The 12,596-nt window shown below is 29.2% G+C and overlaps 1 protein-coding gene across 1 annotated transcript; it reads right to left on the reverse strand.

Annotated features, from left to right (window-relative positions):
• Positions 1–1,942: 1,942 nt before the first annotated feature.
• On the reverse strand, positions 1,943–5,381 carry LOC114180848 (receptor-like protein 35). Its single transcript, XM_028067140.1, has 2 exons — positions 4,566–5,381; positions 1,943–2,043 (listed from the first exon to the last, which is right to left on the reverse strand). The coding sequence occupies exons 1-2, from the start codon at positions 5,329–5,331 to the stop codon at positions 1,943–1,945; spliced, it is 867 nt and encodes a 288-aa protein (XP_027922941.1). The 5' UTR covers positions 5,332–5,381.
• Between the last annotated feature and the right edge of the window lie 7,215 nt (positions 5,382–12,596).

Raw genomic sequence — 12,596 nt, forward strand, 5'->3', positions numbered from 1 at the left:
ATTGAAACTAAAAAACAAATGTAGACACTAAATTAAATAATTTTGACACATATCACGACCGTGAAGTGACATGTGTAAGAAAAATAAAAAAATAATAACAAAAAAAAATCACAAATTGACACGTGACTTTAATATCATTTGGTCAAACTAATGGTAATGACTAAATTGAATCATTTTTAAAAAAACTACGACGAAATTAGGAGAGCGAAAGACTTGAGCACTAATTTGACACTTGTTAACCAATAGAATGAACAAAAGTATAATTTAACCTTCTAATTATTAGAACAAAAGGTAGAAAAGAAAAGATGAAAATGAAAATATGTTGCATGGTTAGCCTCACGAGGAAGAGTGTAATAACTTAAAAACAAATTAAATTCTACCTTTTTTTTTTTTTACTTTTTTTTACTTTTTTTTTCTTTTTTTTTGTTAAAATTAAACTTTGAAAATCTTTGGAGAAAATTTTATTTCACTCCTTCCCATTTTCTAAAAAATATTTATTTATTTATTTTTATTTTTTTAAAAAAATAAATTAATTCATTTGGACAAAAATTGAATATTGACAATGAAGATTGTGGAAAATATGCATATAAGGTGATCACTTAATTTCTGGAAATGTAACAACTATTAACCACTATAAGTTCAATGTGCACAAAAATAACTCCAGCCACATGTTTGCAGAATATATAAAATAGGTCATCACTTAAATCAACATAACTCATATTTTAAAATAATTGGTCACTTATGTCCTAATACAGTACTAGTAATCTTAAAATTCATGGCATGCAAAACTTTTGCAAAAATAGCTTTTAAAGTGCTTGCTTCAATGAAACCCAATAAGAATAATGCCTATATAATACACTGTACATTCAATTTAATGAGGCCAATAGTCAAACCATTTAGCAATCAAACATGTTCTCTTATTAGCAAATGTCCAATAAGGATCAAACACCAATTTCAAGGATAATAAACTACATCAACTCTTACACACTGAAAACCGTGTGCACAACATGCATTTTGATTTACCAAATTTCAGAAACAATTACGACATCAAATAAAAACCTAACCAAGTTTATCGTACCCAGCCACAAAAGAGGCAACAAACACAGCCCCAAACACACAAGAAATTAAAACCAACATATCACATTTCAAATTAAAAAACTCTGTTTTTACAAACTAAAACAAAGCATAGGCAAAGTAAAACTAACAAACACAGCCGATGCTTCAAATCTTATTGATAATTTTATTGACTTGAGATAAAGTCAATTCACAATATATAAAATCTTATTGATAGTCTCACATCAATTAAAGATAAAATCAATTCACAATATATAAGTGGATGTAATTCTCACCTTACAATTCAGTTTTGTAGTTCGAAAATCACAAATCAACGAGACTGCCACCGTAGCAAAGGGAGGACGACCACGACGAAAAAACCGTTGTTGCCATTGTAACGGTGAGGGAGGCGCAACTAAAACCCTGTCACGTAGGATTACAAGATGGATTCGTAGTGACCAAACCAACTTTGATAGTCCTTCACGAAGAGCGACGACACAAAACTTTGAAGAAGCACAAACACGAAGTAAACACCATTATCACGACTCCCTGACCAACACATAAAAGCAAACTTTGACGACATTGTGTATATATACAATATTTATAGGACTCACCAATGAGATAATTTATTTAAACTTTTAAATATGCATTTTTAAATAATCACTTCTTCAAAAGCCACTTATTTAAAATATACAGATTCCACAAGCATATAAAGAAAGTATAAGCCTATTTACTTTATTGACAAATAACTTATTTTAAAGAATAATCATAAAAATTATTCAAGATACTATCATTATTTATTAATTTTATTTTCATCTACAGATATATAGAAGTAATAAAAAAGACTTATGTGAAAGACCAAATAAATTGTACAAGGACTATAATATCATTACCTTATCCACCTTAGTATTAACGGAAGACTGCTACTTTGACATAAATATTGTCTGCTAATTTGTTCAAGAACTTGAAATAGGCATGTCTCCAGGAACGCTTGAATAAAATTGAGAAGAATACCATCACAAAGCTTATCACAAATCCAAATGCCATACTGATGAGAAAATCATTATCAAGAAATGAATATTCATCTTGATGAATTTTAACATTTTTATCTTGTGCCGGTTTAATACACAATTTCTCAAGTGGTAGTCCACAAAGATCGAAATTATTTTCATAACTCGATGCATTGAAACTTTGCAATTGTGTGCCAATTGGAATTTCTCCGGATAGATAGTTATGTGATAGATCTAACATAGTGAGTCGATTAATTTGAGCAAGACTAGTAGGAATTGAACCAACTAGTTTGTTTCTTGAAAGATCCAAAAATTCAAGTGATGCAAGCTTTCCAATATTTGAAGGAATTTTTCCTATTAAATTGTTTCTTGATAAATTCAATGAAACCAATTCAAATAAATCCACTATTTCCATGGGAATTTCTTTGGAGAAGTGATTGCTCGAGAGATCAATGCTTTTTAAGAGAGATAGCTCTTCGTTCATGAACATTTGTTTTGAACCTTTCCACGTCAAGATTTCATTCAACTCATACGAACCGGTGCCATGATCTTCCCCTATGTGGAAACTATAATCATGGTATCTTTCTGAAGATGTCTTTTTAGCCATTGCAACAAAATTTTTTATACATTTAGGAATTTTCCCAAATAAGTAGTTGATTGAGAGATCCAATAGTTGAATGTTTCTGAGATAGCAAATTTGTATTGGTAAAGTTCCATACAAATTATTACTTCTTAAACTTAAAAATTGAAGCTCTTTTAAACTATTTCCAATCCAAGCAGGAAAAAGTCCTGATAATTTATTTTCTGCCATATCTAACATTACTAGTTTTGTGCAACTTCTCAAAGACAAAGGAATTCCACTTATTAAGTTATTGTTTCTCAATAACAATGCTTGAAGATCAAAAAGTGAACCCATTGAAGTAGGAATTTTTCCCGAAAAATTATTGTAACTTAGATCCAAATAAGTTAATGACTTGAAATGACTCCAACAATCTGGAATTTGTCCAGATAATCTATTATTTGAAAGGTCTAATTGGTACAAAGTCTCAATTGTATCATTCAAACATAAAAACAAACTAGAACTTGAGAATTTATTTTTTGACAAATCAAGGGTTCCAGAATTTCGTAGAAATTGAGGAATAGGACCATCAAATTGATTTGATCCAAGTGACACATGTTGTAAAAGATTCTTCGGTGGAAAATTTGGAATTATACCTCGTAAATTGTTGCATGAAATATTCACACTGATCATTTGTTGTAATTGTAAATTAGCCCAAAACCATTCTGGAACAACATCTGATATTGAAGCATTTGAAATGTCTATATAATAAAATTTATTTTGTGTCTTGAGCCATTTGGGAAATGTTGGACCTAGCTTGCAAGATCTTAATTCTATCGAGAACAGCTGAAAAGGTGGGACCCAATTTTGGGTAAATACCAAGGCCAATGAATTGTCAGATAAATGCAATTCATGTAACTTAGACACATTAGCAAAATGGTAATCAGTGAGCACACCTTCTAAATAATTTGAATGAATGTCGATTATCTCTAACTGAGGTGGAAGTTGAATATTTGTAGGAATCCATCCATTTAGCATATTTCCACCAACATCTAATATTTTTAAAGAAGTGAATATGGAGAAGTCAGATAGTGTGCCATTAATTTGATTCCTGCCTAGATTTAATTCTTCCAATGAATATCTAGCACATCCTGACAAATGATGGATTATCCTTGGAAACTCTTCACTCAAGCTATTATATGACATATCCAGTAAACGTAAAGCACATGCATTCCCAAATGATTTTGGGATTCCACCTTCAAAAGAGTTGTCCATAATTGAGAGAGACTCCAAGTTAGGCGGTAACATGATGTCTTGAGGTATCTCTCCACTTAAATGATTTTCATTGAGAAACAATGCTTTTAGAGATGAAAACCCTGAAAGCATAAGCAAATTGCCAGTAATTTGATTTCGTGACAAATCAAATTCTTGTAGTGAGTGTGTAACGCAACCACCGGACAAATTACTGAGAATGGATGAGAGGTCTTCAGTCAAATTGTTTGCAGCCATGTTTAAAGAATGTAAGGTGCATGAATTCATGATGGATTTCAAATCCTTGTCCTTGAAAGAATTAAAGGAAACGTCAAGGTGCCTAAGCGAATTCATGACCATGACAAAATCACTTGATATGGAACCCTCCAATTGGTTATCGCTAAGGTCAAGTTCAATAAGGTTGGAAGTGATGTTTGACACCCACTGAAATACCATTGTTGACGTGAAGGTGTTCGTAGAAAGATCAAGAACAGAGAGGGAAGTAGAGAAATTGAACTTAGAGGGTGTGGATGAGAGAATGAAATGATCGGAAAGGCTACAATCAACTAAACTTAGTTGTCTTAGTTTAGGTAGCTTCGCAATCTCTTGCAACCAACTATGAGAAGGATTAGGATTTGATACAGAGCTCAAGTAAAGATGGGTTAAAGAAAAGAGATTTGAGAGCCACTTACCTTCATGGGCTAAGTTAATCCCATATCCTCCAAGATAGAGCTCATGCAATTGGGAGAGATTTCCAAGTTGAGATGCTATATTTCCTTCAAAATTATTGCAGTTGAGATCAAGATACTGTAACCGGGAGAGATTTCCAAGATAAGATGGTATATTTCCTTCAAGAAAATTGTACCCAAGATCAAGATGCTGCAACTGGGAGAGATTTCCAAGCTGATGAGGGATTGAACCGTTCAGAGAATTACTAGCAAGATTTAAGTATTTCAAATGAGAAAGAGAGCCAAACTGACTTGGAATTTCTCCGCCAAAATAACATGAAGAGAGATCAAGGTATTTCAAGTTTTTGAGAGAACCAAGAAACTCTGGGATTCTTTGATATCGAAAATAATTGAAACTGAGGTTCAAATATTGTAATTGTGGCAACTCCATCAACGACTTGTGGATCTCTCCGCTCATATATTTATAAGAGACTTCATCATAGACATATTCGTCAGGAAACCCACCGGGAAGGTGGAGGCCTATAATATGGGAGGTGAGGTTGCTGCAGCGAATCCCCTCCCATTGGCAGCAGTGAGGAGTGGTCCACGAGGAGAGCATGCCGAAGTCATCAACAATGGCAGCCTTGAATTGAAGCAGTGCTTCCCTCTCCTCTGGAATGCATCTGATTTTCTGTTCACCGTGAACAACCTGCGACACCACACACACCATAAACATCATCAATCCTAATCGAACTGGATTCTTCATTGACATCGCTGTGGGTGTTATCATGAGAAAGGAAAAGTGACGAATAAAATGCAGTAGTGAGTATTCAAACTGGATTGGTATTGATGACTAAAGCACTCTCCATAACCACATATATATATAACATTCAATGCATCCACTGTTCATAAATCACCAAACTCAAAACTACTGCGGCTGCCATTCTTTTCTTGAATTCATACTTGCCAAAAAGAGTTCTATCCTTTTAAAATTACAAAAATTATTTAGCAACACCCTTACAACTTTTCCAGAGCTAAACAATTATTATTTCTATTTCATGTTTTACAATTTTGCTATATTAATTACTTTTGCTTAAGTGTTATTAATATCAACCAAACTTTTTACCATAGTTATTGTTTTCCTGTTCTTTCATTACCTTTTATATTTGAACTATTTAAATATGAATTTTTATATTTGCGTATATATTTCTATTCTATTTTTAAAGTCTCTTACATGTATAAATGATATAAAAAATTATATTAGCTCTATCAATTTTATTTTTATCCTGTTTAAAAGCTAATACAAACTACCTAGGAATCTGTATCTTAACTTCAAAATTTATTTCAGTCTTTTATGTACCTAAAATAAAAAAAGAATATATATATATATATATATATATATATATATATATATTTATATATATATATATTTATATACAGATTATGAGACTTAAGTTTTAGGTAATTTTCTAGTGTAATGTTTGAACTAAGTTTTAGATATGATTTTTGAGTGTAATGTTGAAAAACAAATTAAGATAACTTCCAAAACTTAATTAATAAAAGTGAATTACACAAGTCATTAAAAAGATAAGAAAATCTAATATTAGAAGTTTCATATGATTTTTATTATGTTTAAGTATTTTACGTGAACATGATTCTATTTAAATAGTTTCATGTAAGTAAACAAACTTGGAGAAGACTGGAGCAATCATCACGTAAAACAATAAATGTGGGAATTGTACAGTGAAACAAAATCAAGACGACTTTGAAAATTGGGTCATCCGCGATGAGTCATTGGTTATCCTCCACAAAATTTCTAACAATGTATATTTGTCTTGGTGTTGACTTTTAAGACCAAAGCAAACATACAAGTTAGTTAAAATTAAAATTATGCTTAGGGTTGTCATTGGTTCATATAATCATAAATCAAGATCATGGAATCGTGACACAGATAGTAAATTTTGCTTTTTTATAAAAACATAACATATATCATCAAACACACATAAAAAAAATAAAATTAATTCCCGTTAATACTTAATCAAATTTTAAGTTTATAAAATTCATCATCTTTTCAATACATCATTAAACTTAATTTATCTAATATAAATCATTAAACTTAAAACAAAAACTAAAAGGATTTTCTATCTCCTCATGAACTATGTTTTTTGTCTAATATATTAATTTTTAGGATTAACTATGATTTTTGTCCTTAAACTTTTAATAAAAATTGGAATTAGTGTCCTCTTAAAAATCTTGAATCAATTTAGTCTCTCAACTAAATAAATGCGTGGATTTAGATCTTTTAACAAAATTTTATTAAGTTTATTTGACATTTCAAACACAATTCATTATAATATTTTAGTTTGTTTATACCATTTCACACATTTTCGCTTCAATATTAGTTGAGAAACGCGTTTGAAACATCAAATAAATTTGAAAAAATTTGGTTTAAAGGACTAAATTCACGCATTTCTAAAGATCAGAGACTAAATTGATTCAATGTTTCTAAAAAAGACTAATTCCAATTTTCACTAAAAATTGAAGGACAAAAACATATTTAATCCTAAGTTTTAATTGAGTGTAGTCTTCAATAAAAGCCAGAATCAAAAGTTTTGTGTTAAAGTTTTGAATGACATATAAAAAATAATTATAACTATTGAGCCAAAGTTTTGTGTTAAAAGGCGGTAGTGTAGTCTTCAATAAAAGCCAGAATCAAAAGCTAGAATTTATCATAAACTTTTATAATCTTTAAAAGCTAATACAATTCTAGGAATTTTTATCTTGACTTAAAACTTTATTTCTGTAATTTACCGAGTCTAAAATAAAAAAGAATATATTTTTTTAATAATGAACGATTGTCACTTAAGTTTTAGATATTTTCTTACTGTATGTAATGTCTGAACTATGTTTTAGATATAATTTTTTACTGTAATGTTGAAAAACAATTTGCAAATAACATAAAAATCTTAATAAAAAGATACACAAGTCTCTAAAAAATAATAAAATTTAATATATATTTTTTTCGGTTGTTATTGAGATTCAACTTCATATGATTTTTAATACTATGTTATTTTACGTGAACATGATTTTATTTAGATAGATCATATAAGTAAATAAAAAAAAAAGGAAAAGACTTGAGCAATCCCTTCCCCTACGCGGAAATTTTCATGAAATGCATTTATGTGACATTCCACGAAAGAAACAAAAAGAGTTGGAAAAGACTTTTAAAAAGCCTGGAAGCATAATCACGTAACAGTAAACGTGGAAATTGTATTGTGAGATGGTCCCTTCCACACCACTTCTCCAAAACAAAACAAAACAAAAAGACTTTGAAAAGTCAGTTACCAAATATCATTATACTGTTTCTTCACTTTTCAAATAAATCCAAAGTACAATAATACTTAAAAGATAACTTCTTTTATGCTTCATAACTTAGAAAAGCTAGATATGTTTTAACTTGCTTACAGGGGTGCTCGATTTACAAATCCAAATAAGTTCATATTCTGGTAGGTCAAAAGAATTCGAATGAAATTTGTAAAGAATAGAAACGAATATTACAAATAGATACGCATGGGCACGGGTAATGGATACATATATTTTATATATTTGGAGGTTAATAAAGTAGGTACGGATATCTAGTATTTGTATTTATGGTTACTCGTATTTATATACTATAATTTAAGTTAAAAAAAACATGATTAAAATATTAACACATTGATCTCAAATAAGTTATTTTTTATCAATTAATTTTAAAAAAATCTTCATTTTTTTATAAATGGTCATTCAACACTATTTAAATAAATTATTTAGACTTTGTTTGAAATTTATGAATGTTATGTATTGTATTTTATTTAAATTTACAGTTAAAATATATTGTTGAATATTTTATTTTATTTTATTGTAAATATTTGTGGGTACTCTTGGATATCCATAGATATTAGAAAAATATGCGAGTATCTGCATCACAGATACTCGTACCGATATAAGAACGGATAAGAGATGAATATTATCCAGTAAATAAGATACGAGAGAACTACTATATGTATCCTACCCACCCTGACATCTATATTCGTACTACTTTAAATTTTGACATCTTAAATTATGTTAGCATCTCAATATCTATATATTATTTGTTATCAAGGAATAAAAAAATATATTACTATATAAGAATGAAAGTTCATAATTTTGTAAGGTTTTGAATTAGAAATAATATTAAATCTTTTGTGACAATTGATTTCGTGTCTCATTTATATATTCAAGAAAGTGTTGAGACTCTATGCGTAGCAAATGTGGTTGTGTAAAGGAGGAAAATTTTAGGATGTGTTGAGACTTAGTGTTGATTGTCGTGACAAGAGTGTATGACCATACTAAAACCCTTTGGATTTGTATTATTCTCACATTCAATTTCATATGATTTTTATTATGTTTATATAATAGTTTCATGTAAGTTAAAAAACTTGGAGAAGAAGACTGGAGCAGTCATCACGTCAAACAATAAATGTGGAAATTGTACAGTGGAACAAAATCAAGAAGACTTTGAAAATTGGGTCATCGCATTACAGAAAACGAAATACAACACAACCACATATATATGTAAGTTCAAAACTCAAGTTTAGATCCTACGTAGTACAAGCCTACCAAAAGAAGAGTCAAGTCAAGAAATGAGAGAAGACAAAATCATACCCTGATTGAAATTATGATTGGTTAAAATTAGCCTTTAATTACTTTAATACCATCACATACACTCTCAAACAGAAAATGTTTACGAGAATTATCTGTTAGATTATGAAAAGAAAAATAATTTTGTGTTAATTTTTCAATCAAAAACATATCATATATATATATATATAGTTGTCTTTTTCTTACAGTTTTATATTAATTCATAAATTAATGTTAAGTTATGTAAATATAAATAATCCAATAATAACTTCTTCTTTTTTGTTTTAAAAATTTCCTTTTTTAATAAGCACAACAATATTTGTGACTTTCCTATCTCAAATAGTTTCTCTTAGCAAATAAAATTTCAAAAATAAAAGATAAAAGAATTCATGTATATTATATAGTTAAAACACAGAAATAAAACGGGGTTTGCATTAGAAGTATAATATGAAACTTAGCTTGTTTGAATGATTTGAGAATTGCGTGGTAGTTGTGTTTGGTAGGTGAATAGAGTCTAGGGTGCAAAGATTCAAATACTATTAAAAATAATAAATGAAGCACAACGTTACTTACAACATCCTATATATGTCAATTGAAGAAACATAAATTTTACTCAGATACCACCATTTTATTTCTTTTAGTATAAAATTGATATAAAAAATTAAATTAACTCTATCAAATTTATTTCTATCATGTTTAAAAGCTAATACAATTATCAAGGAATTTGTATCTTGACTTAACATTTTATTTCAATAATTTACAGTATCTAAATAAAAGGAATGTGATTTTTTAACTAACTATTATGACTTAAGTGTTAGATATTTTTTTACTGGTGTTTGAACTAGGTTTTAGATAAACAAATTACAATACAATAAAATCTTAATAAAAGTGAATTACAAAAGTCATTATAAAAAAAAATCTAATATTTTGTTTTCAGTCGTTAGTTATATTCAATTTCATATGATTTTATTATACTATTTGATGTGAACATTATTTTATTTAGACAGTATCATTTAAGTAAATAAAGAAACTTGGAAAAGAGTTGAGCAATACCATTCCAGAAGTGGAATATTTTATGGAGTGTATTGGCCATATCACATTCCACGAAGCAAATATAAAGACTTGTCAATGACTGGAAGGATCATCACGTAAAACAATAAATGTAGGAAATTGAAAATTCTCATTACAGCAAACCTAAAAAAAGAAACCAAAGACTTGTCAATAATTGGAAGCATAATCACTTAAAAACAATAAATTTGGGGATTGAATACCACAAGGTATAACGGTTTGAGTTGAATAAAAGAGTGTTTGGGTTGCATGAAAAGTATAAAAACATATTTGATGTGAAAAATAGTATGTATCTAAAGTGTTAAAATTGGATTAAAAACATATTCAAGGGATGATTTCAAAATTTAAAAGACGTGTTAAAGTTAGATTCACCACCTTCTTCATCTTTTGTATTGATGCACATTTTATTTATAAAGATACAATCAAACATGTTTTAGGAATTTTCTTTGAATGTCTTTCCGTACACCCAATAATTCTCACATCACTTAGAAGTTGAGATCAAGTTCGGTTTAAATACTATTTCCTCTCTCCATCTCTTGAGGTACCTTTTAAGGACAAAATCAGGATTGAGTTCCACGTCCAAAGCAGACAATACAATACTACAAGAAAATATTTAATTAACAACCAGTTTTAGTGACCAAAAGTTGTTAGTTACTATAATAACCAATTTTAGATATTGATTTGCAAAATAAAAAATTATTGGTTACTAAAATAGTTACTATTATGAATAAAAAATTATAATTAGTCGTTAAATTAGTGACAAATTAATTAAAGACTAATTTAGAAATCAATTCCCTTGGTAAGAAAAACTTTGGTAGCTAATGTTTAGTGACCAATTTCTTTTGGTAGCTAAATTTTAAAAACCAATTTAGAGACCAATTATAATTTTTTATTCATAATAGTAACTATTTTAGTAACCAATAGTTTTTTATTTTGTAATTTGATATATAAATTGGTCATTATAGTGACTAACAACTTTTGGTCACTAAAATTAGTTGTTAATAATGCATTTTTTTGTGGTGTAAGAGAGTTCCAAAGGGGTTACATCTTTGCTTCAACATTTAAAAAGATTTAGCTCCTCTGACTAGATGAGAACATTACAACATATGGAAGAATTGTCTCTTCTTTTACCCTCAAATAATGTTTACTAAGTACAAAGGAAAGTGTCTACAAAAACTCTATAGGAGTCTCTCAAAAGAACCCTCACAAAAAGTCTCTCTAAACAAGGGTGCAACTCTATTTTTATAAATTATCCAAGGTAGTGTCAGTAGTGCATTTGTGGCTTTAGTTGTATAGTTTCCTTCCTAGGTGGGTTTCTTATATGGATCAAGCCTCATATACTTCGGTGTTGTAGTTCCTGAGATAACTTCCTAAAGAAGGGATCATCATGGCTTAGCCTTAGGTTCAATGCTTGAGGTTTCCTTCTGCAATAGGTTTACTAGTGTGGTGGCTCAAGCCTCAACTTTACCGCCCAACTGCACCGGTGTCAGTTTTGCCTAGAATTGCTTGAAATTTATTCATTTTCTTTATTTTTGCACTTTGACTCTTTCTTGATACTAGGAACTGCAAATTAAAAGTTAGAGATTATACATTAATTAAAAATGTAATTAAATTATTACATATAAATAATTTTATCATAGTATAAGACTTTCTTAATTATTTTTCTTTTGAATAAATAGTTGATTAAGTATAACAAGTATTGGTATATTTATTGAGTACCATAAAAATAAGAAAAAAATTACAATATTAATACAATATTTAATTTTGTTAGTTTTGTTTAAACTTCATTAATAATTAAGATAATTTAATACGTATTTGATTTTAGTCATATGTATTTATTAAAGTAAAAATGAATGTCATTATGCAACAATGAACACAAAGAAACCTTAAAGAATTCTAAATTTGCAAAGTAAAAAATAGTTGTTTTAAATTTTTTATGAAGATTAGGATGAGTCACCACATGATGATCAAAAATTTGAAAATGAGATTTGAGAGAACTCAAGACAATTCACTTGTGTGAGCTTAGCGAATTTGACTACCAAGTGTTTGAGTTGCCCGACAACTGGTAATGTCGTTGAGTTAAAATATTTTCTAAAAATATTAGAGGACTCAAGATGGTTAGGTCGTCAGACGAGGTATGACCTCATTTGGAAAAAATTCTTAAATTTTCACTCCACTACTTGGTTGATGGGCAAGTTAGTTTTATCGTTGAGTGAAAATATTTTCATAAAATCCAAAAATCTCAAAGGGAATTGGATACTAAGCGAGTCAAGTATTCGTTGGGCGAGACCACCTCTTGGAGGAACTTGGTGGGCAAATGATGAGGGT

The sequence above is a fragment of the Vigna unguiculata genome, chromosome 4 (assembly GCF_004118075.2).
Source record: "Vigna unguiculata cultivar IT97K-499-35 chromosome 4, ASM411807v1, whole genome shotgun sequence".
In the NCBI taxonomy this organism is placed as follows: Eukaryota; Viridiplantae; Streptophyta; class Magnoliopsida; order Fabales; family Fabaceae; genus Vigna; species Vigna unguiculata.

Coding starts and splice junctions, on each gene's coding strand:
- LOC114180848 (XM_028067140.1), bottom strand. CDS start 5,331: ATGATAACACCCACAGCGATGTCAATGAAGAATCCAGTTCGATTAGGA. Junction 2,044..4,565: donor GATTAACTTAGCCCATGAAG/GTAAGTGGCTCT, acceptor ATTTTATTCAAG/CGTTCCTGGAGACATGCCTA.